Source organism: Bos mutus, chromosome 23, assembly GCF_027580195.1.
Source record: "Bos mutus isolate GX-2022 chromosome 23, NWIPB_WYAK_1.1, whole genome shotgun sequence".
In the NCBI taxonomy this organism is placed as follows: domain Eukaryota; kingdom Metazoa; phylum Chordata; class Mammalia; order Artiodactyla; family Bovidae; genus Bos; species Bos mutus.
In genome coordinates, this window is record NC_091639.1 from 25,809,002 (window position 1) to 25,835,549 (window position 26,548).

The following is a 26,548-nucleotide window of genomic DNA, read 5'->3' on the forward strand; positions in this document are numbered from 1 at the left end:
GCAAGAGTGACCTTGGAACAATGGATAAGAAAGGGTTCCTTCCAGTAAGAGTATAAAGCACACTTTAAGGAACTTTAAAAATGTTAAAGTGAACATGCTGTTTTTAAGGTCTTAGGATTTTAGGTGTTTACTTTGAATGTATCCTGCTAATTAGAAATGAGTTCTAGCTATTCGATAATCCAAGTACAGCAGGAACCCCACTTAGAAACACATTATAAGCTACTTTAAGTTTCTATATATACCTGAAAGTGTTGGCATTTGTCAGGTCTTTTTTGGTTGCAAGTGACAGAAAACTCCATTCGAACCCCCCAAATCAGGGCATTTATTGCCTCATATAACTGAAAAAACTTGAGGCACAGCTGAGTCCAGGTGCCTCAATGAAGTCATTAGGACTTTGTTTCTCTGCAGCTCTCGGTTCTGCTTTCTCTTGAGTTGCCTTCATTTTCCAATCTGCCTCCTGAAGGCAGAAATATGTTCCTGTGGCTCTAGATGAAAAAATGGCTCTTTTCCAATGACTATTATACCCCTGAGTAAATTACAACATTCCCCTCATCAAAATTTCACATCCCTCCCTCTGAGTTTTCCCTTTAGCTTTTAACACTCTCTAGCATATCATATTGGAGAAGGCAATGGCACTCCACTCCAGTACTCTTGCCTGGAAAACCCCATGGACAGAGGAGCCTGGTAGGCTGCAGTCCATGGGGTCGCTAAGAGTCTGACACGACTGAGCGACTTCACTTTCACTTTTCACTTTCATGCATTGGAGAAGGAAATGGCAACCCACTCCAGTGTTTTTGCCTGGAGAATCCCAGGGACAAGGGAGCCTGGTGGGCTGCTGTCTATGGGGTCACACAGAGTCAGACACGACTGAAGTGACTTAGCAGCAGCAGCAGCATATCATATATAGCTTATTTGTCATATATTGTGCTTATTCTAGTGTTTTCCCTAGTAGAATGTATACATCCCAAGGGCAAAGATTTTCATGCCTTTTTGTTTTTTTTTCTCATTGACAATATCCTCATTCCCTCCAATAGTGCCTGGACTCATAGTAGGCTTTCAACAAGTATATGTTGTGTGAATAATTGAAATGGAAAGCTTAAACAGAAGCTTCAGGATTAGCTTTGACTGTGTTTGAGTCATAAGCCCATCACTGAAGCTACTGCTATGACCAGGGAAGTGGTGGTCTTATTGGTTGGGATGGAACAAGAAGTGGGACCAACTTTCCAGACCCCCAAGACTACACAATCTGTGACCAAGAGAGGATGGTTTCTTAAGATTAGAGGTGTGTGATCTAACCAGAATAGGGGAATGGGCAGATAAAAGCAATAGCTTTTATCTTTTTAAAAGTCTACTTTAAAAATATCTGACAATCTGTTATTTTTACTACTTTTGCTAATTTGAAATTAAAATCAATAAATGTTAACTGGATATTTCAAACCTGTTTAGTTTGGCTGGGAAAAACTTCCAGTCAGTTAATTCACTAAGTAAAACAAAATTTACTAGTGATAGAAAATTTGGAATTAAAAATTTTCTGATAACTGTGTTTCACTTTATCTAGACAGTGTTATTGAAAGAATGAGGTTGAGTCTAAGATATTTTTTACTTAGGGAATCCAGGACTGCATGGATCTTGATCTAGACTGGCCGCTCTTTTGTGTAAATATATACATACTGGGTAATGGCCATCTAAGGCATCAATCCCCAGTATTAGGATTTAGCCCAAGCAAGGGAACCTCTCGTGAGCAATGGTGTGACTAATTCTTGACTAAGCTGTGAAGAGGAAGGACAACTGACCTTTGAAAAAAGTCAACTTTCAGTGTTTCAGTTTCCATACACAAGTTGAAGATGATTCTAAAACATTTCTCATGATGCTGTTAGGTGATTAAATGAAACAAAACATGTACAGCACTTAGCACAGGAGAGGCATTGAGTGATACCTGCATATCTACTCAGTAAATATTAAATATTGTTGTTATTATTATCATGTGCGTACTGTTTTGATTTGATGAAGCTGCCTTGTTATTCTGAGAGGGATGGGATGGTGTTTGTTGCTTTCCAGTAATCCGTCAACTGGAAACATTCCTGATAGCCCTCTTGTCCAGCCTTCTTCATATTATGTCCATCACCAGGTTCTGACTTTAATTCTTGAAAGACTCACAAGTCCATTTGCTTCTTGCCACTTCCATGACTACAACCTTAGTTTATGATGCCATCAACTTGGGCCTGGACTTTTGTTTAAGCTTTCTAGTTTATCTTTTAGTTGCTATTTTCACCCCTCTCCAATTCATTGTTTACCCTGGAGCCAGAGTGATCTTTTAAAAATGCAGATCTGTTCACATTACACCACTGCTCAAAACTCTTCAGTGGCTTTCCATTGTCCCTAAGATAAAGTCCAAAATTTCTAACCTGTTTATAGCACCCTCTCTGATGTAGGTTCCTATATTTCCTGGTGTGTTTTCCAACCCTCTCTCATTCTCCTCCCCCACTGCTTTTTGGTCTTAGTAACCTTCTTTCTTAATGATTTTTTAAGACTGAAAAAGATCTTAATGACCCAGATAACCATGGTGGTGTGATTACTCACCTAGAGCCAGATATCCTGGAGTCTGAAGTCAAGTGGGCCTTCATCACTATAAACAAAGCTAGTGGAGGTGATAGAATTCCAGCTGAGCTTTTTCAAATCCTAAAAGATGATGCTGTGAAAGTGCTGCACTCAATATGCCAGCAATTTGGAAAACTCAGCAGTGGCCACAGGACTGGAAAAGGTCAGTTTTCATTACAATCCCTAAGAAAGGCAATGCCTAAGAATGTTCAAACTACTGCACAATTGCACTCATCTCACATGCTAGCAAAGTAATGCTCAAAATTCTCCAAGCGAGGCTTCAACATATATGAACTGAGAACTTCCAGATGTTCAAGCGGGATTTAGAAAAGGCAGAGGAACCAGAGATCAAATTGCCAACATCCGTTGGATCATCAAAAAAGAAAGAGAGTCCTAGAAAAACTTCTACTTCTGCTTTATTGACTACACCAAAGCCTTTGACTGTGTGGATCACAACAAACTGGGAAATTCTGAAAGAGATGGGAATACCAGACCACCTTACCTGTCTCCTGAGAAATCTGTATGCAGGTCAAGAAGCAACAGTTAGAAACAGACATGGAACAACAGACTGGTTCCAGATAGGGAAAGGAGTACGTTTTAACTTATATGAAGAGTGCATCATGTGAAATGCCAGGCTGAATGAAGTACAAGCTGGAATCAAGATTGCCGGGAGAAATATCAATAACCCAAGTAGGCAGATGACACCACTCTTACGGCAAAAAGTGAAGTGGAACTAAAGAGCCTCTTGTTGAAAGTGAAAGAGAAGAGTGAAAAAGCTGGCTTAAAATTTAACATTTAAAAACTAAGATCACGGCATCCGGTCCCATCAGTCAGTTCAGTTCAGTTGCTCAGTCATGTCCAACTCTTTGCAACTTCATGGACTGCAGCATGCCAGGCCTCACTGTCCATCACCAACTCCTGGAGTCTACTCAAACTTGTCCATTGAATCGGTGATGCCATCGAACCATCTCATTCTCTGTCGTCCCTGTCTCTGTCATTTGGTCCCATTACTTCATGGCAAATAGATCGGAAAATAATGGAAACAGTGACAGACTTTATTTTCTTGGGCTCCAAAATCACTGCAGATGGTGATTGCAGCTGTGAAATTAGCAGACACTTGCTTCTTGGAAGAAAAGCTATGACAAATCTAGGAAGCATATTAAAAAGCAGAGATGTTACTTTGCCAACAAAGGTCCATCTAGTCAAAGTTATGGTTTTTCCAGTAGTCGTGTATGGATGCGTAAGTTGGACTGTAAAGAAAGCTGAGCGCTGAAGAATTTATGCTTTGGAACTGTGGTGTTGGAGAAGACTCTTGAGAGTCCCTTGGACTGCAAGGAGATCAAACCAGTCCATCCTAAAGGAAATCAGTCCTGAATATTCATTGGAAGAACTGATGCTGAAGCTGAAACTCCAAAATTTTGGCCACCTGATGGGAAGAACTGGAAAAGACCCTGATGCTGGGAAAGATTTGAAGGTGGGAGAAGGGGATGACAGAGGTTGAGATGTTTGGATGGCTTCACCGATTTGATGGACATGAGTTTGAGCAAGCTCCAGGAGTTGGGTGATGGACAGGGAAGCCTGGTGTGCTGCAGTCCACAGGGTCGCAAAGAGTCAGACATGACTGTGACTGAACTGATCTGAACCTTCTTTCAGGGGCTTTCCTGGTGGCTCAGTGGTAAAGAATCTGCCTGCAATGCAGGAGACCCAGGTTCTGTCCCTGAGTTGGGAAGATCCCCTGGAGGAGGGCATGACAACCACTCTAGTACTCTTGCCTGGAGAATCCCATGGACAGAGGAGCCTGGCAGGCTGCAGTGCATAGTGTTGCACAGAGTCAAACATGACTGAAGTGACTAAGTAGCAGCAGCAACCTTCTTTCAGGATTCCCTGTTGGCTCAGTGGTAAAGAATCCACCTGCAATGCAGGAGACACAGGAGACATGGGTTCAATCCATTGGTTGGGAAGATCCCCTGGAGGAGGAAATGGCAAACCCACTCTAGTATTCTTGCTGGAAAAATCCCATGGACAGAGTGGCCTGGTGGGCTACAGTCTGTGGGGTCCCAAAGAGTGGATGTGACTGAAGCACAACTTTCCTTTAGCTTATTAAATGGTTAATGTATTCTAGATTTTACATTTTTTATGTTTTTGAGTAGCAAAAGAAATCCAGCTTTGTTAAGTAAATGGAATGCTCCATAGGCAGGAGCATGTGATTTTTCCTTCAAAGAGAATTCTTCCCCATGTATCATCAAAGCAGTATTATTAATATTACTGCTTTCAGCCTGGTCCTGAAGAAAGAGTATCATTAAATTGGGCATTATATTCAGTATTTGTTAAAAATTGGATTTTTACTGAGATTCTGGCACTTTATATTAAAAATTTTCAAAGCTACTTTCCATTCTTCCCTCTCATTTAACTCTCACAACAACTCTGTGAAGTAAGAACCACTGGGATTGTTACTTTCATCTCAGAGATGATGAAACTGGGGCCTGGAAGAGGAGGTAACTAATATTCACTCCATCCTCTTCAAGGGCTTATGATGCACCTGGGCTTTCTGCTATTTTACATACACATAGCTGGTGTTTACCTGTGACAGAAAGACAAACACAAGATACTCCTTCCAGGTTTCTGGAATGTTCTTCTTCAGTTTTAATTTTCTCTGGTTATCTATGTGGGGCTTTGTTACTTTTGATTCCCTTTGTAGTATTTTTGATAGGGGGACAAAGAACCTGCTTCTTCCCCAGTTTGTTATTTGCCTTTAGTATTTTTATGGAATTTTCTGATTTCTATAATGGCAAAATTACAGATATCTTCTTTTGTGGTTTCTGCCTTTGATTTCCTGGTTAGAAAATTCTCACCTATCCAAAGACTATATAAAAGTTTATCTGTTTGTTTCCTGGTACGTTTTTATTTTTTTCACATTAGTGTCTTTAATCCAAAGTCAGAAGACAATGGCCTGTGGGCTAAATCTGGCCCTATTTTTGCAACAAAATTTTACTGAAGCTCAGCCGTGCCCATGTGTTTAGGTGTGTTTATGGCTACTTCTTGATTCCGTGACAGAGGTGAGTAGTTGCAACAGAGGCAATCTGGCCTGCAGACCAAAATCTGTTGTTTGGCTCTGAATAGAAAATGTTTGCCAATCCCTTCTTTAGTTCATCTAGAATTTATTTTGATATAGTGGATAAGTTCATTATCTAATTTCTTTTCAAATGGCTAGTCCATTTTCTCAACACTATCAATTCAACAATGCAATTATGCTATTCTGAAAAAATGCCTCCAAATATGTTCATACCCCAATTCCTAGAACTCATGAAGGTTTGGCAACAGCAACTTTGCAGGTGTGATTAAGTAAAATATTTTAAAATGGGGAGATTATCCTGGATAATTCAAGTGGGCCCAAGTTAATCACACTGGTCCTTATCAAAGGGATACTGGAGGAGTCAGAGGAGAAGGAGATGCAATGATAGAAGCAGAGAGAGGAGTGAGTGTTTGAAGATGAAGGAGGGGCCACAAGCCAAGGGATATAGGTGGCCACTGGAAGCCAAAAAAGACAAGGAAACAGATTTTCCTCTCAGAGCTCCAGAAGGAAACAGCTCTGCTTGAATTTTTAACTCAGTGAATCCAGTTTCAGAATTCTAACATCTAGAATCATGAAACAGTACATTTACATTTTTTAAAGACATTAATTTTGTGGTTAATGTGTTCAATCATTAGGAAACTAATATATTCCTTTATCATATGCTAATTTCTTATTTGATAAAGATACAAATAACTGTCTTTTATAAATAAAGAGCTTTTAACAACAAATTTAAGTTCTGGTGTTGGGTGTGAATAGACTTATCAGTGCAGTTAATGCAAATGACCAACATCAATTTATGTGGGGAGTGCTTGGGTGTGTTCACAGTGCTGTGTTCACAGGGGAGAGAGATTATTCTTTATTTTTTTTGAGTTTTCTCCAATCTTCACCTCATTAGTAATCACAGAAATGCAAAATAAAGTAAAAGTGATTTTTTTCCCTTAACAATCAATTTGGTCGATATTAAAAAGAAGTAGAATGTCTGAGGGATGGGCATTCATATATACTGCTAGTGTGCGTAGAGCATGTACAGTCTTTCTGTGAGACAATTTGGTAATAAAATCAAACAGCCTAAAACTAGGCATTTGCCTTGATATAGCAATGTCACTTTTAGGAATTTAAAGTAGTGAAATGATCATGAGTATGCCTAAAAATTATGCTAAAGAATGGTCACATCTGCACTGTTTATAAAAGGGAAATATTGAGAAAAAACTGAATATGAAAAAATAATGGATTAGTATTTAAAATAGACATTTAAAAAGTGATATACTATGATATTATCATGATATTACACAGTATATAATACAGATGAAAGATGCTCCTACTCTATTAAGTGAGAAAATTTATCAAAATGATATGTACAGAATTACAGAATTTTTGTTTATACATATATGAAATGTCAACATACAAATATAGGGAAAGGATAGAAAAGATATATATTAATCTGTTGTAATAATTGGTGATGAATGCCTTTATTGTTGTCTTGCTTCTCTTTATTTTTATGTTAAACATTATACATTTATTGGTTTTCTAAAAGAAACAATGCCATTAAAAATTAGGTCTTTCTTCACTGTTACTCCATTCCATAGCATAATCCATAGTAATGATTATCAAAACAATTGTCTAGAAATATATCTGGGTTTTTATATATATAATATATTTGACCATGAATAGAAGTGGGTGTTAAAGATAAGTGCAGAAGCCTTTAGCTCTGACCAATGGATCTTGCTCCTCTGTCTAAAGAACTTTCCACACTATTCTGTAGGGCCTAGGAGGCTCATTGTTCAACTGACCTGAAATCCTCACAGGAGCTGGGAACAGTGCTCTAGATATTTCCACTTATCTTACATGATATGATTTCCTTGGTATTTTGAACTTTATCCTTTGATTCTTCTCAGTCACTTTTAAATCGTAGCACCAACAGTAAAGCTCAGATTGGTTAAAAACAAAAGTTAGCCTTTCTTTCATAGCTCTAGAAAAGGCCTTCAATCAGAGTAGGGCTCATTGCACCATCCAGGTAACCTTGGTTAGCCTTGATCTAAACCTTTCTGCCAAATGAATGGCAGAATTCTTAGCACTGGGGGCAGATGTAGTCCCAGGTCTCGTTCATTGCAGTGCAGAAATGTTTGCTGACCAGCTGTGGGTGAAGCCCGTTTGTCTGCGTCTATACAGGATGCCTTAGCCAGTACCACTGGAGATTACACCAAGGCTGCAGAAGGCTTTCAGTGCACACACAGAGTCAGGCTTGCTCAGGATTCCCCTGCCAGGGTTTGCCTTCATCCAAGAGAGAAATCACAGCAAATGTTTCTCAAGGGCAGGGAGAAATGTACCTGCAAAATGCTTCATTCCATCTCTTTGGTCTGCCAGATAGTCTTGTTTTAATGCTAATATCACAGTCTTCTAAATAAAAGGGATCTCCTCTAATTCACAAATAGTTTGATTTCAAAGAATTCTCTTCTAAGTTGGTTGTTTGCAATTTGGAATGCATTTGTTCAAAGTTGGTTGAGATTAACACATACACATTACTATATGTAAAATAGGTAATCAAGAAGGACCTACTGTATAGCACAGGGAACTCCACTCACTATTTTGTAATAACCTTTAAAAGAAAATAATCTGAATATGGATATGTATATATGTATAACTGAGTCACTGTGCTGTACATCTGAAACTAACACAATATTGTAAATCAACTTTACTCCAGTTTTAAAAAGTGCTGATAAACCTTGTGGTTAATGACCCCTCTTGGGTGGGTCCTGCTCACCTTTCCAGGCGCATCCCCACTGCACCTCTTCAGGTCCCCTTCCCTGCCATGCACCTGCGTTCTGGCCTTGCCTCTTCTATGGCGGTTATTTGCATGTGTCATGTTACTCCTCACCACTGAATACATCTTCGCTGCCTTTGCCTGGAGGGCTCTGCCCATTTTGTTCTCTGCTCAACTGTGGCTTATCCTTCAAGACCCAGCTCTGTTATCACGTGTTCTGAGAAGCATTCCTGGAAACAACCCCGTCCTCTGTGTGAGTGAGGTGCTCCATATCTCTTCATTGGTGGACCCCGAGTGTCCTTCTGTCTTAGCACTTAACAGAGTACATTTATGACTTTTTGTCTATTTCCTGTACTGTTTACGGACACTGGAAGACAGTGACTTTGTTCCCTTTATGTCTTTCTTCCCAGTGCTTCACAGATGTTCATCTACACCAAAGAAAAAATAGCATTCATTGTTTTGCTGTGGATAATGGTGAAGCTGCATACAGAAATAGGGAAAATAATTTGCATATATTTGAGAAAAACATTTCTAGTCCTTTTGTGAGTTTCTTTCTGTTTCTATTATGTTGTGAACATGATTTTCATGAAATGATTCTTTCCTCCCTCCCTCCTCTTTTCCCTCCCTTCCTTTTTTTCCTCTCTCTCTCTCCCTCCTCACCCATTCCCTTACTGATTTGGAAAGGTCTTGGCAGTTATTCACTTGGAATAAATTGAAAGATTGAAGTCCTACAAAACAAACAGAAGATAATTAGTGATTTTAAAGTGTGTTAACCCACAATGATGATTTTCTTTCTTTCCATGCCTGTTTGGCAGGATGCTTGTCTGGGCCAGTGTAATTATGGATGAATGTGCTGAAGTGCTTGAACAATAATTTGTAGGAAATACAATTTTGAGTAGAAGTCATTAGTGGGAATAAATGAATAACTTGTTGGTTAACAGGTCAATGTTGAAAACCCAAATAGGTTAAACATTGTATTAACTTATGAGTCAAGAGAACAATCTTTTTTTCTGTAAGCATATGCATAAAATTATTGAGCTTTTTAAACTGTATTTTTATATATTTTTTGATTTGTGGTAAGAAAGGAAGAGGGCCACCTGACCTGAGTTTCTGAAGAAGGAACTCTTCTCAAAGTAATGATCTATATGGGAAAAGAATCTAAAAAAGAGTGCATATGTGTATGTGTGCGTGTGTGCAAAATTGCCTCAGTTGTGTCTGACTCTTTGTGACCCCATGGACTGTAGCCTGCCAGGCTCCTCTGTCCATGGGGTTCTCCAGGCAAGAATACTGGAGTGGGTTGCCATGCCCTCCTCCAGGGGATCTTCCCGACCCAGGGATCGAAACTGCATCTCCCGTGTTTTCTGCATCGGCAGGCGGGTTCTTTACCGCTAGTGCCACCTGGGAAGCCATGTATTACTAATTCATTTTGCTGTACATCAGACACTAACATTTTAAATCAACAATACTCCAATAAGAATTAAAGTAGTAAAAAAATCTATCACAAAGAGTTCTGTAAGGTGAAATGACTCACATTTGAAATGTGTACGATGCTGCCTTCATCAGAGAAGTCAGTCAGTCTGTCTTGTACAACTTTTAAATAATATTTATAAGATAAAGGATATAATATTTTGCATATCAAAGCTAATTGGGTACAGTTAATATACAGTTATTTCCAGAGGCTAGAATTCCATTATGTGTCCAGTTCTTTGGTTCTGGATTCAGAGGAGCCGGTTTCAGAATTTGGTGCTGACATCTCCTACTGTGTGATTTTGTCTTCAAAGTATTATTTTAACTTCCTAATCAGTACAGTCTGTTAAAAGGACAAAGAAAACAAAACCCAGAAAAGCAACAGCTCTTACTTTAGAGTAACACTGATTAGCACAGGTTGGAATTATTCTAAGTTCTCAATAATGTTCGTGTTATTTTTCAGCTTTTTACATACCGGATATTATATTTTTATTGAGGTACATTTCTGATGGAAGTTTGTAAGTGGTTGTCAGGGATGATCTTGTTAAATGAGAAGAGACTTGACTTCCTGGAATGGAGAGTTTATTAAGGAGTCAGAGATGATAAAGTGGAGTTTGGTTGTGGAGACTCTTGAAGGTCCAGAAGGGAATTCAGGAATTTGTTGCTGAGTACTGTAGGCAGATCATTGTTGTTGTTGCTCAGTCACTCAGTTGTGTCTGACTCTTTGCAACCCCATGGACTGCAGCAGGCCAGGCTCCTCAGTCTTTCACTATCTCCTGGAGTTTGCTTAAATTCATGTCCATTGAGTCAATGATGCCATCTCCTGGAACTTGCTCAAACTCATGTCCATTGAGTCAGTGATGCTATCTAGCCATTTCATCTTATCCCATCCTCTATCTAACCACCCTCTTCTCCTTTTGCCTTCAATCTTTCCCAGCATCAGGGCCTTTTCCAGTGAGTTGGCTCTTTGCCTCAGGTGGTCAAAGTATTGGAGCTTCAGCTTTAGCTTCAGCATCAGTCCTTCCATTGAATATTTAGGATTGATTTCCTTTAGGATTGACTGGTTTGATCTTCTTGCTGTCCAAGTGTTTCTCAAGAGTCTTCTCCAGCACTACAGTTTTAAAGCATCAATTCTTCAGCACTCAGCCTTCTTTATGGTCCAGCTCTCACATCCGTAGATGACTACTGGGAAAACCATAGTTTTGAGTATATAGGCCTTTGTTGCAAAGTAATGTCTCTGCTTTTTTAATGTGTCATCTAGGCTTGTCACCCTGCTTATTTAACTTATATGCAGAGTACATTATGAGAAATGCTGGGCTGGAAGAAGCACAAGCTGGAATCAAGATTGCTGGGAGAAATATCAATAACCTCAGATATGCAGATGACACCACCCTTATGGCAGAAAGTGAAGAGGAACTAAAAAGCCTCTTGATGAAAGTGAAAGTGGAGAGTGAAAAAGTTGGCTTAAAGATCAACATTCAGAAAACTAAAATCATGGCATCTGGTCCCATCACTTCATGGGAAATAGATGGGGAAACAGTGGAAACAGTGTCAGATTTTATTTTGGGGGTCTCCAAAATCACTACAGATGGTGACTGCAGCCATGAAATTAAAAGACGCTTACTCCTTGGAAGGAAAGTTATGACCAACCTAGATAGCATATTGAAAAGCAGAGACATTACTTTGCCAACAAAGGCCCGTCTAGTCAAGGCTATGGTTTTTCCGGTGGTCATGTATGGATGTGAGAGTTGGCTGAGCACCGAAGGATTGATGCTTTTGAACTGTGGTGTTTGAGAAGACTCTTGAGAGTCCTTTGGACTGCAAGGAGATCCAACCAGTCCATTCTCAAGGAGATCAGCCCTGGGATTTCTTTGGAAGGAATGATGCTAAAGCTGAAACTCCAGAACTTTGGTCACCTCATGTGAAGAGTTGACTCATTGGAAAAGACTCTGATGCTGGGAGAGATTGGGGGCAGGAGGAAAAGGGGATGAGAGAGGATGAGATGGCTGGATGGCATCACCGACTCAATGGACGTGAGTTTGAGTGAACTCCGGGAGATGGTGATGGACAGGGAGGCCTGGCGTGCTGTGATTCATAGGGTTGCAAAGAGTCGGACACGACCCAGAGACTGAACTGAACTGAAGGCTTGTCATGGCTTTCTTTACAATGAACGAGTGTCTTTTAATTTCATGGCTACAGTCACCATCAGCAGTGATTTTGGAGCACAAGAAAATAAAATCTATCACTGCTTCCACATTTTCCCCTTCTATTTGTCATGAAGCAATGGGATTGGATGCTATGATCTTAGTTTTTTGAATGTTGAGTTTTAAGCCAGCTTTTTTACTCTCTTCTTTCATCCTCATCAAGATCCTCTTTAGCTTCTCTTCACTTGAGGTATCTTAGTAGGCAGATACTGCAGATTAATGAACAAACAAGGGATGCAATTAAAAAAGAACAATGCACAATCGTCATAGGATTAAAAATTGTTTGTAGAAGGTCTAGCTCAGATGATTATTACATTCATTTTGACATTCTCAAGTTTGAGAATATTTGTCTGGGATAGCTCAGTTGGTAAAGAATCTACCTGCAATGCAGGAAATCCTGGTTAGATTCCTGGGTCAGGAAGATCCGCTGGAGAAGGGATAGGCTATTCACTCCAGTATTCTTGAGCTTCCCTTGTGGCTCAGCTGGTAAAGAATCTGCCCACAGTGCAGAAGACCTGGGTTTGATCCCTGGGTTGGGAAGATCCCCTGGAAAAGGGAAAGGCTACCCACTCCAGTATTCTTGCCTGGAGGATTCCATGGACTGTATAGTTCATGGAGTTGCAAAGAGTCAGACATGACTGAGAGACTTTCACTTTCAAGTTTGAGATGATGGTAATTCATCCAAATATTCATATCTGCTATATAGCTACAAATATGAGGCTGGCACTCATAAAACACCCAGACTGATCTTTTAGTTATACAGATAGAAGTGTGCTATTTTTGCAATGAGAGTGAATATGTTATGAGATAATTTTACTGCTTTCTAGAGGCTCTGTTAACATTTGAAAGGCCTTAAGTTTATGTTAATAGTTAAAAAATCCACTTCAAAATTCCCTGTGAATTTTTCCATTTATTTTGACTTGACTGTTATTTAGAAGAATGCTTAGTTGAAAAATATCTTTGTCATGTCAAATTTTGGTTTTGACACATGTAGCTGCTTGTTGATAGGTGCATAGTAGGATGCTCTTTGCTTATTGATTATTATGAATTATTATTGATCACAGTGTATAATCATATTTTGCCATCATATTTTGTCGTTGACAGACATTTTTGATGCATGGTAGAGATGTTTCTGTGTAGACTTTGAAGAACAGATCATAGAAATTCACACATATATAAATATGCATATACACTGAAATAGACTTTATTTTATTTATTGTTCCCAAAGGTTAAAACATACAAACAGCAATAAAATTAAAATTATTTTCTTTAGACATGATTTATGTGTTAATTTTCACCTGCTCTGTAATTAGAAATTTTGAACTCTGGGAATTTTTTTTTAAGATAAAATTATTGCCCGAGTAAACTTCAGAAATTATATCATTAACCCAGAGACCTTTCTAAGCCTAGAACAACATTGCTGGTACCAGTACCACCGCTCTCCAACATAGACAAATAAATAAGGAGGGAAGTTTAAAATAATTTGAAAATGATTTATTGTTGGCCACCTCTGTAGTTAGAGAGTCAAATATTCTTACTTTAGTTTAACAAGGGAGGACAGGAAGCTGCTGTGAGCTAAAGGTAAATTATGATCAATTGCGAAGGAGGAGGAACTGTACCAAGGAGAGGAGTTGGGAGGAAGCCTTGTGTTTTCTGAGGTACTGCTCCAGATAAAGGCTGGAAAAAAAAATCTCTGCCTTGACCTTTGTTGGAAAAGGCCAGAGTAAACTACAAGTCTGACTACCTTCTTGAATCTTTGCTGGTTAAGGAGCAGCTTGTGGTTTGGGAAGGGTCAGATAGTTGCACTGGAACCTAAAACAAACCCAGTTATTTAAGGTCACACATTCCACTTTTCTTCTGCTCTGCTTAGCCATCCTATCCCTAGATACACCCCATGTTAGAGTAAGAGGGGATTACTTAACACACCAAGACTTAGGTGGATCATTCTTATGGTAATTTTTATTTTTAACTCTACCATCACCATTTGTACAGTGAGTTGAAGTCTTAAGTTTAGAAATTCGTGGTGAACTTATATCTTGGAGCACCTAATAGTCATTGGTTTTAATTTGGAAGAACGAGGTGATAAATTTTATTCTCAAAACAGTGTGATGCAGGGAAGGAAGAGAGAAGACTAAAATATATTGAGGGATTGTTATGTGGCAAAGTCCACACTACATGTTTCATAGATATGATCTCAACAAATTGTCTTAAACCCCTAGGAGGGAAAGCTTTGCTGCTTCTGCTTTGTAACTGAGGAAAGTGAAACCCACCTCTAAGTATATTATCCAAAGGAACATAGTTAGAATGTGGCAAGACTGTGATTCAGCTATAAATTTATTATGACTTCAACCCTGTGTTTTTCACCCCATACCATTCTCTGTCTTGAATTATTGTCACCATGCAACAGACAGGAAAACTAATACGCAAAAAGTAATACAGTGATATCACCTTTGGTGATAGCACCAATGCTTATAGAACCTGAAGCCTGATTTCCCAGATTCTTCTTTCACTGAAGTCTTTGGCTGAATAACATCACATTCATATTAAGTTTTAAAAATGTCTAAAGGCAAGTTTCCCTTGGACTTGCTTTAGGTTCACTCCCAGAAGTAGTGGTCACCCATCTTCGAGCAGCTGCCAATGCCCATGACACAGTGTTGGCTCTGGAAGATGCTGTCGATTGGCATGCTGGGGATGAAGTCCTTGTCATCAGTGGGATGGGTGCTGAAGATGCCAAGCCTAAGGAAGAGATTGTCACCGTGGAGACTGTGCATAGTACAGACCTCCAGCTGAGGTCACCCTTGAGGTACTGCATGCCAGCTTGGCTCCATTTAGATGGAAGATGAGGTCTTAACTGTGTAGGTGACCAACACAGCTGGTCAAAAGACATTTGTTTGTCTTTCAATAATATCATTTACCTTAAATCACAGTAGACATTTTGGCAAGAAAATTACAAAATATGAAATACTTGGAAGATTTAGACTTCTTAAATAAGTTTCTCTTGTAAGACTAGAACTTTTGTCTTTTAGTAGATGGTCACTGCAATAGTCATCATAGTTCCTAATTTTCACATACATGTGGCTATTTTTCACTCTTCTGTGTCTGAGTTTCTAAAGAAATAAAGTCCCAGATGGAGGATTAGGCTAATTTAATGGCTTACTGTTCATTATAAGACTTGGAGTGTTATTTTCAGATTTTTTTTTTTTTTTTTTTTCAGATATTCTCACAACTCCACAGAGAAATGGGTGGCTGGAGAGCACCATGTTTTAAAGGTCATGCTGGTTCTACTCAGCAGGAGTATTACCATACAGGGAAATCTCACTGATGAGAGAGTGCAGTTCCTTGCTTCATGCCAGGGGGCCAGTGCTTCAGAAGGTAGAGAACGATTTGTTGGGAAGTCTAATGGGTGAAAAACAATGTTCTTACTATTCAAGGATATGTGGTATGGTTGACTTCTTTCAATTAGTGTGTTCCTAATATAGTAAGAAAGTGAAGTTGCTCAGTCATGCCTGACTCTTTGTAACCCCATGGACAGTAGCCTGCACCAAGCTCCTCCGTCCATAGGATTTTCAAGGCAAGAGTACTGGAGTGGGTTCCCATTCCAGGGAATCTTCCCAACCCAGGGATCGAACCCAGGTCTCTCACACTATAGACAGATGCTTTACCTTCTGAGCCACCAAGTCCCCTGCAAACAAATGAGTTATCTTCTGAGAGCATGTTCGTAAGTCCAATTTGTAAGTTCAACCAAGCTGGCCTAGGCACTCAGCTCACACAATCGGCTATATAGTACTGTACTGTAATAGGTTCATAATATATTCCATACAAGTAATACATAAAAAAAGCAAGCAACCACAAAAAAATAAAGAAAACATTCTCAATCTCACAGTAAGGTACCTTGAAAAGTGCAGTAGCACAGTAAAAGAGCTGGCATATAGGGGCTGGCAAGAGCTACTGACTGGAGGAGAGAGAGGACTTGGAAGATGGTAGAGTTAAAGGATCATTAGCAACAGGAGACGGAGGGCAAGCTGCAGTTTCACTCATGCCTGACATTGACAGAATGCATGCTTAAATCTTTGAAAGTTTGAAACTTGAAGGTGTGAATGTAGGGGACCTGCTGTGTTCTGTAGATTTCAGAATGCTCTTGATAAATCGTCATTTCCTCTCCTGCCCTCAACCCCCTTGTGAAAGAGATAGGCAACAGTATCTGCTTGAGAAATTAATTAGTTCTTTGAGGAAAAGATATTCCTATTATATAATAAAATCTGGAGAGTTGAATTAAATTTTCAGGTCAGAGGTTATAATGAAATTGATTCCCATCCTTCTCTACAATTCTCAGGAAAAGTGCTTAATGCGAGAGTCAGTGATACAGGCAGCATGTTCTAATGAGTTAGACTTGGAAGGCTCTTCCCTCCCCCCACCATTCCCACTTTTGGAGTTTGTTTTCTGAGTGAAACTACCACATACTTTAAGTAAGTGGTTGAAAAAGTCAATCTATCTTCGAGAAGAATAACAGGCACTGAATCACACTGATGTACCTATTAAACATCTATTTCAGGGATGGTTAGTTTAGTAGGTTATGTTTTGGTTTCCCAGGCTGTAGATTATGAGGCTTTCACACGTTGGGAAGACATCATTTTTCAACTTTGGTCCAGAATGGTGTGGGTGTCAAGGATGACTCCCAGGCATGAACTCTGGATGGATGAGGAGGCTATTTACTGAGATGGGAAGGGAAACAGGTTTGGGGGGTGGGAGGGTAGAGATCATGAGTTTAATTTTGTACATGTTGAGATGCCAGGCCAGCATGTGACTGGAGATGTCTGGAGCCTGGAAGAAATGTCAAGTCCGGAGTTAAAGATTTGAGTCATGTCTATGTATAGAGGCCTGTGGGGATAATGTTGGTATATGGTTGGGTAAGAGGGACTTTGACCCTGCCCCCCACCCCCTAGTCATCTAGTTCACAATTGTGTCATTCTGCAAAAAAAAGAAAAAGTTTTCATCCAGTGGGTTGGAATGCAGTGACTGCTAAATTTAACATTTCTGCTAAACTGGCATCTGCGGTCAATTACAGACTCTCTTGGTAATTCTCATACAGGTATTCTCAGATCATATTGTGCAAAACATGGCATTTAATCATGCTCCAAGGGAGATCATGCCTCTGGGTTTGGGCTATTATAAATCTGTTGTCTCCTAATGAAAAAAATAATCCCTAGTTCTACCACAACTCTTATATATGACTAAAAAATTCCAAAAATAAAATAAAATTCATAGACCTTCATTTGAAAAATAACTTATCATTCACCTCTTCTTTTTATGGAGCTCGAATATGGAAACAACGTAGCCAAAAACCATAACAAGAGGCCTAGATGCTGGAAAATATGGCTCACTGGCATACAATGGTTAAATGGTGATAAAATGTACAAATACCAAACACCTCTTTATTCACCTCTAATATCATTTCATGGCAAATAGATGGGGAGACAATGGAAACAGTGAGAGACTTTATTTTGGGGGGCTCCAAAATCACTGCAGATGGTGACTGCAGCCATGAAATTAAAAGACACTTGCTCCTTGGAAGAAAAGCTATGACCAACATAGACAGCATATTAAAAAGCAGAGACATTACTTTGCCAACAAAGGTCCATCTAGTCAAAGCTATGGTTTTTCCAGTAGTCATATATGGATGTGAGTAAGACTGTAAAGAAAGCTCAGTGCCAAAGAATTGATTCTTTTGAACTGTGGTATTGGAGAAGACTCTTGAGAGTCCCTTGGACTACCAGGAGATCCAACCAGTCCATACTAAAGGAAATCGGTCCTGAAAATTCACTGGAAGGACTGAAGCTGAAGCTTCAATACTTTGGCCACCTGATGCAAAGAACTGACTCATTGGAAAAGACCATGATGCTGGGAAAGATTGAAGGCAGGAGGAGAAGGAGATGACAGAGGATGAGATGGTTGGATGGCATTGCCGACTTGATGGACATGAGTTTGAGTAAGCTCTGGGAATTGGTGATGGACAGGAAGCCTGATGTGCTGCAGTCCATGGGGTTGCAAAGAGTTGAACGTGATTGAGCGACTGAACTGAACTGATATACATTTTCTGAGACTGACAATAGATGACTGTTAGAATGATCCATAATTTTGTATTAGTGGCTCTTCTTCATTGGTTTATTAACCTGGATAATAAAGAGTTAATTCAGGAGATGATTTCTTCTCCATCCTGAGGTTAGTTCACCCTACCAAATGCCATGTGTCCTCACTAGGGCTCCGCTGGGACTGAGGCGTTGGTGTGGGAGTGGCTCAGTCATTTCTCTGGAGTTCTTCTCCATTTCTTTGATGGCATCATTGCTATGTTTCCAAACCATAAAGCAGCACAATATTGGGAAAACCCCACTGGACAGCAAAGAGATATGATTACATTTAGTGCTCACATGTCTTCTCTTCAATTATCCACCCACCAGAGGGTCATTTTATTGCACACTCCCTCAGGGGGATCTTTTGGATTGTAATAAGCATCTATTTAGGTTGGGTTTATGGGTTCTAGTCAGCCTTTTTGTGATAATAAATAAGGTGATTGATTCGGGAGCTTCTGGAAATAATAGAGTGAAGGCAACATCACGTTCTAGTTATCAGATGTTTTAATTAATAATCCAAAGGGGAGAATTGAAGTAAAAGGGAAGTAAGGTTATTAAATAAACAGTCAGGGTCTGTCCTTTGTGCCACAGTGCCTTTCGTACTGGGAGATTTGATTAGAATCATGCTGTACCTTCTTCTGTGCCCCTTGACTTCATTCTGTGTCTCAGGTGATTTGCAGAACTGTTTGTATTCCAAGAGTGAGAAGATGCTGGGATCCAGGGATTTGGGGGCCAGAGTCATCGTTCAGTCCTTTCCGGAGGAGCCCAGCCGGGTCCAGTTGAAGGGAGTGCAGTTCCGGGACTTGGGACAAGCCTTCCATGAGCATGTGAGCTCCCTGATGCTGGTAGGAGCTATGAGAGGTGAGGAGGCCCAGGCATGATGTCTCATCTTTCTTCTTCTATATTCAAGGCTCTCTTTGCAAGGGGGTCCTGGTAGGTGGTATGTGGGAACATGGGGGATTCAGAGATGGATAACTATACTGTAGATCTATGGTTCAGAGAGTCACTTGGAGAGCTTATTAGAATTCGCACGTAGAGACCCTGTCTCAGACAAATTGTGATCCAAAGTGAGCCTAGAAAAACTGAATTTTTAACCTTCTGATTCTGGAACAAGTAGTCCATGTTTCCTTTTGAGAAATGTCACTATAGGTACAGCAGATGTGGAGGGAACCACACAAATCCATGTTTTGAATCCTGCCACTACAGTGTACTGGCTTTGTGACTACAGATAGATTGATATTAAATACTATAAATTATCAGTCAAGGCTAGTGGAAAGCACTTTGGGAAGATGTCCTAACATAGAGGAATCCCCTGCCTGAGAAAAGTGGGGAGAATGGCTGAGAACCAGGCTCTCTTCCTGGGGAAGCAGACAGAGTGTGCAGACCTTGACCAGACCTGAAGAGACACGAGGGAAGCAGCAGACATCCAAGGCAGGTGGGGACAAGTAGATAAAAAGATCAGAATCAGAAAAGAAGAACATGACCAGATGTACTGATAAAGGCTCTGAAATCAAAGTTGGAGACGTGTAGGAGCATCTAGGGTGAAATTCCAATGCCAGAGTCTGATATACGGAGTTGAGAGATGGGTACAGATGCTGAGCGATGAGGACAGCAGCCCTGTCGCAGTCACGCTCCCCTGCCCTCAGCACCTCAACACCCACACAGCCAAGCTCCAGAAGTCAATGCCTGACAAAGCGCATCAGGGCATATGGGAGGTTCAATGGGGCTTGAAAAGTGCTAGAATTACAGCAGGCATTGACAAAGTAATCCATGAGGTCACTGAAGGCAGGATCCTGGCTAGCAGCATTTTTTTCTCACTTTAAATTATCTGCTTGCCAAGAATACCTCTCCTAATTTTCTAAGATCTTTTCCACCTTATTTATTTCTACACTCGTTAGGGGGATGGGTCCCTCACATGGTTCTTTCCCAAGTACATTAGGATGATCAGAATCTTTGTACCCTTCTTTCTGGTTCTTCGGTCTCCTGGTGCTTATAATGCTGAGGAATATTTGATGTGGGTCAGTTCCAGTAGAAGTGAGGGGAGCAGTCACATAGGAGTTATCAGTTGAACATAATCAACAGCTCCCCATCAAAAATGTACTCAGTCTGCCTCCTCAACCTCTGCTTTAGAGTACCTGCACATTTATTTATTTATATATTTATTAGGTTTTATTTGAAAAATGGTTCAGTGCTTGGACTTCCCTGGTGACTCAGATGGTAAAGAATCTGCCAGTAATGCAAGAGACCCTGGTTTGATCCCTGGGTTGGGAAGGTCTCCTGCAGAAGGGAATGGCTACCCACGCCAGTATTCTTGCCTTGAGAATTCTGTGGACAGAGGAGCCTGTGGGGCTACAGTCCATGGGGTTGCAAGTTGGACAGGATTGAGCGGCTAACACTTTCACTTTCACTTTTCAGTGCTTAACCAAAGTTTGAAATCCATTGAATTAATACATTATCCCCTGTAGGTCTCTGTTAAAATGCAAATGTGTTTCCTGGGAGGGGGAAACCCATTAACCCAGAGGTTAGAAACTTCTGGCATGCTTGCCAAAGAATCCTTTATTGTTTCATGCCCTACAGGCTCTCATAACCTGTGTGGCCAGCTTGTCCTCAGTCGAGGGAGTTAGAGGGTGTTGGAATCTTTGCTTGGTGTTTCCTTTAGAGGTTTACCGTTCCCTGAACTCATCCACTATAGCTCTGTTAACACATTAGTCCTTACTGGTTGTTCAGATGTACCATTGTATTCTGAGGGGCAAGCAGTGATGTTGTGGTGGAGACCTGGTCAGGAAAAGTCTGCAGCAGGCAGTGTTTCCTACATGAGTGGATGTGGATGCGCTAACTTATTAGTGAGTGATGTGAAGGCATCTGGTGCTGGGATCAAGGCGAATCTATAGACCTTGTGTCTATGGAGACACTGTAGTTGAGATTTTTCTGCTGCTGCTGCTGCTGCTAAGTCACTTCAGTCGTGTCCAACTCTGTGCGACCCCATAGACGGCAGCCCACCAGGCTCCCCCGTCCCTGGGATTCTCCAGGCAAGAACACTGGAGTGTGTTGCCATTTCCTTCTCCGATGTGTGAAAGTGAAAAGTGAAAGTGAAGTTGCTCAGTCGTGTCCGACCCTCAGTGACCCCATGGACTGCAGCCTACCAGGCTCCTCCGTCCATGGGATTTTCCAGGCAGGAGTACTGGAGTGGGGTGCCATTGCCTTCTCCATGAGATTTTTCTAGATAGTCCCAAGGTCAAAGGTCAAATTATTACATAAACCAAAGCCATTTTTCTAATACTTCAAACATTTGGTATCGATATAATCTCTCTCCCTGTCTGGAAATAATACAAAGCTTCTTTTTCAGGATTTATAATTTTATTATCCAAATAAAACGTTTTAATTATTTTAATGTGTTTTCTTCATCAGACTCAAGATACACAAATGCAGAATTTACTTAGTTTTATTCATCTTACACCTCTGGCACAAGACATAATTCCTGAAATATATAGTTGATACTCAGTAAATAGTTGTTCATTAATTGATTCAGTCCACATGTATCGATTTGGGAGGTCATAAAATATGTTCATGGAGCCAGTGTAATGATTTTCTTAAATGTCAGTTTCTCTTAGCACAGTAGAAGATATTTCCCCTCCAGTTCCACAAACCACCATATTCAAATGTGAGAGTTCTGGTCCTCAGACTGATCTGTAGCTTTACTTACAATTTGGATAAATCAGGAATTTGGGATTAACAGATTCACACTGCTATATGTGAAATAGATAAACAGCAAGGACCTATTTATTGTATAGCACAAGGAACTGTGTTCAATATTTTGTAATAATCTATCATGGAAAAGTTTATGAAAGGGAATGTGTATATATACACATATATATATATACATATATACACATATGTATGTATAACTGAATTACTTTGCTGTATACCTGAAATATCGTAAATCAACTATACTTCAATTAAAAGAATAACTTCATAGCTCAAGATATAACGACTACCTCTCCTCATGCTGGATGCAGTTTTCAGAGGTCAGAATTGGTCTGTAAGCCTTAGCTGTTTGTTTCTTGAGCTGCTGTCCATTACACTGTGATGAGAAGTGGAAGTGAAATCTCTCAGTCGTGTCCGACTCTTTGCGACCCCATGGACTGTAGCCCACCAGGCTCCTCTGTCCATGGGATTTTCCAGGCAAGAATACTGGAGTGGGTTGCCATTTCCTTCTCCAGGAGATCTTCCCGACCCAGGGATTGAACCCGGGTCTCCCACATTGTAGGCAGACGCTTTACTGTCTGAGCCACCAGGGAAGTCCAAAGAGTAGATACCAAAGATGGCGGCCACCAGGACATCTTGAGAGCCATGCGTTCCTCGTGATTTGGCCATGTTCTCTCTTTCTCAGATGGTTTTCTTTTCTGACGTGTGGCCCTTGGATTCCACTATGGTGATCTTTGGTGTCTTTAAGATACATTGGTCTAAGCTGCCTGTTTTTAAATTTCTGCTGCCAACTCCTTATTTCTTGAATTTTATTATTGTGTGGAAGAATGTTCGTAGTTATATTCTAGCAGCATTTGGGGATGATCAACAGAATGTGAGGAGCCTTTGAGATTCCCTACTGTTTACCATCCTCTTTGTCGTTCAGGTTCCTACCTGCAGGGTTGCACAGTGCGGCGGTCCTTCAGCAGAGGCCTCAGCATGTCCCAGACCTCAGGCCTGAAGGTGGACAGTAATGTGTTCTATGATATTTCAGGCCATGCACTGCTGGTGGGTAAGTGAAATCGGCTTGTTTAACTTCGACATTCTGGTGCAGGACACGTTATTTTTTAAAAAAGAATTATTGTTCCCAGATTTGAATTTCCAATTTGTAAAAACTTTAGTCTCTGATCTTTAGAAATAGGCTGTAGTTAAAAATTCTAGTTGTAAATTCAGTCTTTAATTAGCTTACTAAGCTTTACCCATAGGAAATTGATTTTTATTTTTTGTTTCTTTAAATTTATTTAAAAAATTTTATGGAAGTATAGTTGGCTTATAATGCTGGGTTAATTTCTGCTATACAGCAAAATGGTTCGGTTATGCACATATATATATATGTATATATTCTTTTTTCATTTTCTTTTCCATTGTGGTTTATCACAAGATATTGAGTATAGTTCTCTGTGCTCTGTAGTAGGACCTTGTTTATCCATCCTCTGTATAATGGTTTGCATCTGCTAATCCCCAACTCCAAATCCTTCCCTCTCCTACCCCACTACCCCCCTGGCAACCACAAGTCTGTTCTCCATATCTGTGAGTCTGTCTCTCAGGAAACTGATTTTTAAAGATAGACATTTCAGTTCATGTTAATCAATATACAATAAATATAAAATTTATTGTCAGCAATTTCAACAGTAATTCAAAGTCACATAAATATGTCTTTGTGCAGCTTCATGAAGCATCAAACCTGGATGTTGAACAAGGAATTAAACATTTTTGAATCCTGTTCTTCACTACTTCTGTGGCTTGTCGAAGAAGCCTGTTTTAAGAATTTTCTAAATGGTCATCTGTATTGACATTTGTTTCCTAAAGTCCATTCCCTTTGTGATGCTTAAAAATATCAGACTGTATCATCTTAAAGCCCTTTAAGAATTTATTTCTTTTAGAATATAATCCAGAATCCTTACTCTGGCTTAAAAACCTTCCTTAGTGAGGCTGCTTCTACTAACCTTGGTATACCTCTCTTGCTCTTTTTCTCTCCCTCTGTGCTCTCACTACACTGACCTCTTTTAATTCTTTCAAAAAGCCACACATTCTCCTGCCTCAGGACCTTTGCACAGCTCTTGCCTTCTGTTCATACCATTCATTCTCCTCCTATAATAGCCCTCCCCAACACTCCCAAATCAAGTCTGTCTGTTTAAACTCTTTTATCACCATTCATTACTTACTGATTTAAAATTATACATCATGTTTCTGACCATCTGATCAATGTCTGTTTTTCTATTAATACCAGATTTCATGAGAACATCATCTCCTTAGTACTTAACAGAATTTTTAAATAGTGCATTTGGAGATATATTTGTTGAAATAAATCTATTAATGAACAAAAGGTCTTTGGTTATATCAGAATAACCAAATCAGAGGTTTTCACTGAAAGGAAAACTATAATTGTACTTGTTAGCTAGTGTTTTCTATTTAAATTAATTCTGTGATATCATCAGTGGGAAAATTTGCATGTTTCATTTAGGAATGATCTGTTAAGATAAAAGCTGGAAAGGTTCTAACTGTGGAAGGAAATAGTTTAGTGAGAAAATATGGATCATGTAAACTAACTCCAGGGTTTCTCTGATAGCTCAGCTGGTAAAGAATATGCCTGCAAGACCCCAGTTCAATTCCTGGGTCAGGAAGATTCCCTGAAGAAGGGTAGGCTACCCACTCCAGTATTCATGGGCTTCTCTGGTGGCTCAGACGGTAAAGAATCTGCCTGTAATGTGGGAGATCTGGGTCCAATTCCTGGATCAGCAAGATCCCCTGGAAAAGGACAGGTTACCCACTCCAGGATTCACAGGCTTCCCTGGTGGCTTAGGCGGTAAAGAATCCGCCTGCAATGTGGGAGACCTGGATTTGATCCCTGGGTTGGGAAGATCACGGGGAGGAAGACATGGCAACTCACTCCAGTATTCTTGCCTGGAGATTCCCCATGGACAGAGGAGCCTGGTGGGCTACAATCCATGGGGTCCCAAGAGTCAGACATGACTGAGTGACTAGGCACAGCACAAACTAACACCAGCTCTAAAAGGCTAAGGGCTAAGGACAATAGAAGTTATCAGGTGCAAGACAGTCTTTTGATTGGAAAAGGACAGGGCAGTCAGACTAACACATGGAAGGTTGGCGTTGCTTATTTTTACCTTTATTGCTGTAAGGGAAAAGTTTGTTGAAACCTGGTGCAGAAATTCAGGGAGGCACCATAACAATATTATTTTAGGGGGAAACAATTTTGTGAAGTTGGCATTAACTAGGCAAGGAATGAAACCTGCAGGAGGAATTTATCCTTGAGTGCTTGGATATCGTGAGTGGAAGCTCTTTGACCTCTACTGTATTGTAGGTGATGGAATTAGAATATCTGTCAGTGAATTTTAGATAAGATATTCAATCCATGCAAAATAAGTTTGCAGACTCAGACACATGAAATGACATAGGAAACCCAGATATCTGAAGACCTAGAAGAAAGGGGATCTGTGGGGCTGCTCTGTATGGATGCTACATGGTTGACCTCTCTGTAGAATCCATGTGTGCATGCTAAGTTGCTTCAGTTGTGTCTGACTGTTTGTGACGCTATGGACCGTAGCCTGCCAGGCACCTCTGTCCAAGGGATGGAATGCTGGAGTGGGTTCCCATTTCCTTCTCCAGGGGATCTTCCCGACCCAGGGATTGAACCTGTGTCTCTTAGTCTTTTGCATTGGCAGGCGGTTTCTTTACCACTAGTACCACCTGGGAAGCCTTTCTGTAGCATGGGCCATGCTCTTTTATTCTGTTCTAGTTCAAACCTCTGATCTGAGTGTGAGTGTCTCAGATCCTGTCTAGCCTGTTTATCCAGGACATTCCAGATCTTCCAGGGGATGAGAGGGGCATGCAGATGGTTGGTGGTCAATTCAAAGAGCTCAGGGTAGGGCTGGATGTAACACGGAGTGTGTGCCATTTAACTGCAGAGACAGTCACTTAGATTCTTCTTAAGAAGTAAAACACTAGATCTATTTCTTTGTTATTTTTATTTAAAATGAGCTTCTGATTTCTCTGATAGCTCAGTTGGTAAAGAATCCGCCTGCAGTGCAGAATATCCTGCTTTGATTCCTGGGTCGCGATGATCCCCTGAAGAAGGGAAAGGCTACCCACTCCAGTATTCTGGCCTGGAGAATTCCATGGACTACCGTTTATGGGATCGTAAAGAGTTGGACACAACAGAGCGACTTTCACTCACACTCTGATTCATGAAGTTCTAGAACTAAAAGGTTCACATAATCTGTGTCTGTCTGATTCATAGATAAAATCACACACACAAATTGAAGCAAGCCACACCAAAACAAGAAATAGTATTAAAGGAGCTCTCATTTTCCTGGGTGGCACGAAATGTGCTGAGGTAACATCATCTTTTGTTCTCAGGTACATCCCCCGAGATAAGGTATATCCTTTGGGAGGTTACTTCTGGAGGAGGAAAGGGTAAATATATAAATTGGTTTTAAATTTATTACCATCTATTTAAGTTGTCATACATTTTATAGACAGGGCTGCTGGCAGAATGTTAGATGTCTTAAATTCGTTGAACACACTAGATGTTTACAGCTGTCTATATAATATA

General features: G+C 40.3%; 1 protein-coding gene across 2 annotated transcripts in view; it reads left to right on the forward strand.

The window, feature by feature from the left end:
* PKHD1 (PKHD1 ciliary IPT domain containing fibrocystin/polyductin) overlaps window positions 1-26,548 on the forward strand; it is a 457,080-nt gene that overhangs the window by 168,183 nt on the left and 262,349 nt on the right. For both annotated transcript variants that reach the window (XM_070360807.1, XM_070360808.1), the window contains 4 exons: window positions 14,696-14,906; window positions 15,318-15,475; window positions 18,901-19,092; window positions 22,862-22,987. In XM_070360807.1, the coding sequence (XP_070216908.1) occupies window positions 14,696-14,906; window positions 15,318-15,475; window positions 18,901-19,092; window positions 22,862-22,987 (687 nt within the window). The remainder of the gene's footprint in view (window positions 1-14,695; window positions 14,907-15,317; window positions 15,476-18,900; window positions 19,093-22,861; window positions 22,988-26,548) is intronic.